The sequence below is a fragment of the Xyrauchen texanus genome, chromosome 12 (genome assembly GCF_025860055.1).
Source record: "Xyrauchen texanus isolate HMW12.3.18 chromosome 12, RBS_HiC_50CHRs, whole genome shotgun sequence".
Classification (NCBI taxonomy): domain Eukaryota; kingdom Metazoa; phylum Chordata; class Actinopteri; order Cypriniformes; family Catostomidae; genus Xyrauchen; species Xyrauchen texanus.
Genome location: NC_068287.1, coordinates 30,503,999 through 30,508,132, shown reverse-complemented (window position 1 = coordinate 30,508,132; position 4,134 = coordinate 30,503,999). Strand labels below are relative to the sequence as shown.

The 4,134-nt window shown below is 35.8% G+C and overlaps 1 protein-coding gene across 1 annotated transcript; it reads left to right on the top strand.

Annotated features, from left to right (window-relative positions):
- The first annotated feature begins 200 nt into the window (after positions 1 to 200).
- On the top strand, positions 201 to 3,622 carry lgals2a (lectin, galactoside-binding, soluble, 2a). The gene is made up of 4 exons (XM_052139591.1): positions 201 to 340; positions 2,599 to 2,678; positions 2,776 to 2,947; positions 3,092 to 3,622. The coding sequence occupies exons 1-4, from the start codon at positions 335 to 337 to the stop codon at positions 3,236 to 3,238; spliced, it is 405 nt and encodes a 134-aa protein (XP_051995551.1). The 5' UTR covers positions 201 to 334; the 3' UTR covers positions 3,239 to 3,622.
- The last annotated feature ends 512 nt before the right edge of the window (positions 3,623 to 4,134 follow it).

Sequence of the window (4,134 nt, the reverse complement as noted above, 5' to 3'; positions counted from 1 at the left end):
CAAATTGTATTATTTGTCTAATCATCTTGGGTGAAGCATTTGTAGCTAGATTTGGCCACATGCTTATAAGGGAATGTATTCTGAGCTAGCAACTCTTCATTGTGTCTTTAAAGCCGCATGTTTGAATTGGTTGGATGTATATTTAGCGTATTACCACATGACACTCGAAATATATTCCTAACGTTACATAGACATCCTCTTTTGCAATTGGTCGAGGTAAAAGTCGGTCATCTTCTCGCAACCCGCAGCGCATATAAAAAGCTCTCCACACAACTCAACTTTCCCCTGGACGAATCTTTTCTCTTAGTAGTTGGATTCAGAGAGTGGAGTGAAAATGAACGTAAGTATTCTTAAACTCGCCGACGATAGGCTACATTTTTAGATAATATTAAATGGGCTTTGTAAGATTTGTTTTGCACTTGAGTCTAAGGTCCACTTTTAAAACGCAGATGTTCTACAAAACTATAGCGTGGTATTATGCCTAGTTTTCATACAAGTGCACGAAACTATTGATACTGTGCAGCATGTTGTCTATGTATCTGTGTGTTTGATGCCGTGTACAGTCATTATAAGTGTATTGAGGCGCCCTTGCCGTTTTATGGGTGTGACCATTTACTTAAATGTGCAGTGCAAGGACTGTTATGCTATTATAATTTCAAATGCTCACACAATGTTTAATTGTATCACAAACAAGGGTATGAAGTTCTGAATCTTTTGTAATTTTCATAATAATTCAGCTTATCACCATTCCATTTCAAATATTTGTCTGTTTTTCAATATGTTTAAAAACAAGCTGAATAGGGCTTGTGTTTTTAATCATTGTGTTGTGTCAAAATCATACTGTATGTGAGCCCTATCATGGGGCAATGCAGCCATAATCAAATCATGGTAAAGTGAATATTGTTAGGCTTTTTAGACAGAGCTGAGCTTGTATTTATTCTCCATTTATTGTGATTCAGGCTTCTTAGAGATTTTTAGCATAGTTACTTGATTCAATATGTTTAATCGTTTGGCAGCTCTACAGATGATGATCAGCAAATAAAGAAGTATACACAAGTTAAAGGAATATTCTGGGTTCAATACAAGTCAAGCTCAACCAACAGCATTAGTGGCATAATGTTGATTACCACAATGTTATTGTATTTACATTTTACATGTATTAACATTAATTTAGTTAAAACTCATGTATAATTTGAGCTGTAAAGTTGTTTAAATCATAATTATTCATTGTTTTAGTCGTTGGTGGCATTACATCGTCATGGCAACGAAGTTGTAAAATTAGCTATAACTACACAGAAAAGGTTAGTAAGAGATTTTATCACATTAAAGTAATTATGTTGTTTATGTTGTTTATGCCTTGTGGCTATACTTTTAAAATAGTGAGTATTTTAATGTTTTCGGATTGCCCCCATTCATTCATTGTAAGGGCCTCACTGTAACCCAGATTTGTGTATATATATATATATATATATATATATATATATATATATATATATATATATATATATATATATATATATATATTATTATTATTTTTTTTTAATAAGGAGGGGCAAGTCAAAACTAATTTTTGTGGTAATCAACTTTGTCAAAAATGCTGTCGATTGAGGTTAACCTGTGTTGAACCCGGAATATTCCTTTAATAGTGTACACAAGTTAATAGCCAACTGTAGTCTGAGCCCAGTTACCCAGAGGCATATCAAATGAAATTTTAACACACTTCTAAGTCTCTAAGAGAAATCATTGTCAGAAATGCTTTTCTGAAAGGCAGCTGTTTTTTCAGTGCTGCCCTTCTAAGAAAGAGGAAGGAATTTCATACTTGTTTTGCAAAAACTTTTTTTCACAGACCAAACGTTTACAGTAACTCCAAGTAGTTTGAGTGACTAATGTGGAAAGTATTCCCATCTGTTACACATTTGGGCATTCTCCGCAATCTCTCTTTTTGACTCCCCTTTTGTTTGACTGCTATTTCTCAGCACCATCATGCCAGCTGTAGCCCATTTCCTCTGCCATCACTAAACAGCTATAAAACATACGTTTGCTGGCCAGCCATGAATCACATATTGATGCCTTGTATAATTCTGTTTGTGATTTTTCAGCTGCTGTACAGACTTCATGCTGTACAGGTTTCAACTTATTTAAAACCTATTCAGAGGCATGGCCAAAAATTAGTTTTTAAAGATTTAATGATTATGGGGTGACTCTTCTTTTAACCCATCTTGTCATACTGAGTAGCATCCCTCACAATGCAGCGGTTTTTCCAATAGAGCAGTCATGCCACATCTGCAGTTTTGCAGCCTTTGGTCCGTGCATCCAGGGTTTTCCTTCCAGCACTAAGGAAAATTTGACTGCAGTTCTTTCGTCAGACCTATTCTGTTCACTCCATCACAGCTGCAGTTTTGGCTTTCTCAATTATGTAGGTCTCAAAGGAAAACTAGGCACAATGCCCAGCTGTAAAATTGAAATTTAAGTGGATGCACGTGTTCTGTTTTTCAGACCAGTAGTGTGTATCCCAAGTTAATCACAGTTGGTAGATATTGAAAAAGATCAAATTATATAGACTGAAGGGTAATGTTGGGCTCATTCTCTGTCGAACAGGGTGTGGTCATCCAGAACATGTCCTTCAAGGTGGGACAGACTCTGACTGTTACAGGAGTCCCCACTGCTGATTCTACAAAGTAAGTCTTGTCATAACCCTCACTGTCAGGACTTCAGGAGTAATGTTTAAAGGAGTAAAATGTCTCATATTTTGGGGGGGATGCATCTCTTTTGCAGTTTTGCAATTAACATTGGTCACAGTCCTGAAGAAATCACTCTACATGTGAATCCTCGTTTTGACGCCCATGGCGACCAGCGACATGTAGTGTGCAATTCCTACCAGGGCGGCAACTGGTGTGAGGAGCAAAGAGACAGCAGCTTTCCATTCAATCAGAATGAGGAGTTCAAGGCAGGACTTTAATTTATCGCTATTTTAATTTATCTGCTTGTATTTAATAAACTGCTATTTCAGAGTTTGCATTTAAATTTTTTGCTTGTACATTAAAGATTTTACCATGCTTGCTCACAATCTACTTTCTTTTCATCCTCATAGATAAAAATCACATTCACTAATGAGGAATTCCTGATTACTCTTTCCGACGGTTCTGAGATTCACTTCCCTAATCGTCTTGGTGCTGAGAAGTACAAGTTCATGCAGTTTGAGGGCGAGGTTAGGATCCATATGATTGAAATAAAGTAGACTATTCAGAACTAGACTAATAAGGCTCACTGTTGTTTCCTATGTGCTTCTCTGCCTTTTTTTGGTCTGCTATTCTGCAACTATCACTAAGTGTTTATAGCTATCTCTCTGGTTACAAGAAGTTTGCTGTGGTATTGCTTCTCAACCACTAGAGATAAAACTAAAGTAAATTGCAAGCTTTGCAGTTACATAAACCATTTTCAAATGTGGTTGACATTGTCCAACCAAGATAATTTACAAGTATCTTTCCCTATGTATTTTCTATAATACAACATCAAATTCCTATATAATTTCTTTATTTGTAACTAGAATTAATTCACAAGCTTGTAATTGTTGGCAGATACAAATATCCTGTTTTCACAAATAAACTAAGATCTCTTTGTCCATTGTTTGTGTGTGTGTGTGTGTGTGTGTGTGTGTGTGTGTGTGTGTGTGTGTGTGTGTGTTTTCATTTGATGGAATTAATAAACACACTAAGAATTTAGAATTAAAGCCTTTCAATGCCTTCAGGTAATCATCATCCATCCCAACATGACAAATAAATATTCAGTCCCACTGCCTGGTCATTCATGACTCATGACATGAATTAAATATTTGGTGCATGACAATCCAAACAGCATAATTCAAATGTTATCTGTTGGTTGAAACAGTAGAAACAAGACATACACGATCATTAGATATATTCCTTGCAGTAGCAGTGAACAATAAGAACTGGTGTGCAGAAATTAAAGTGAAAAAAAAATAAGTTATATGACATAAACTGTCATTTATATGAAGGAAAATAAAAATAACTACCATCACTATATCTTTCAAGCATTTAGAGTCAGTCTCCAAGCTCACCGCCAGCTGCTCTGTAACTTTGTTTATTTTGGGGAGGGGATGTGTCTTATGTAGTT

Bases quoted from the DNA above. Each gene is read 5' to 3' on its own strand.
- lgals2a (XM_052139591.1), top strand. The intron at 2,679-2,775 runs GTAAGTCTTGTC...TCTCTTTTGCAG, and splicing joins CCCACTGCTGATTCTACAAA to TTTTGCAATTAACATTGGTC. The intron at 2,948-3,091 runs GCAGGACTTTAA...TCATCCTCATAG, and splicing joins ATCAGAATGAGGAGTTCAAG to ATAAAAATCACATTCACTAA.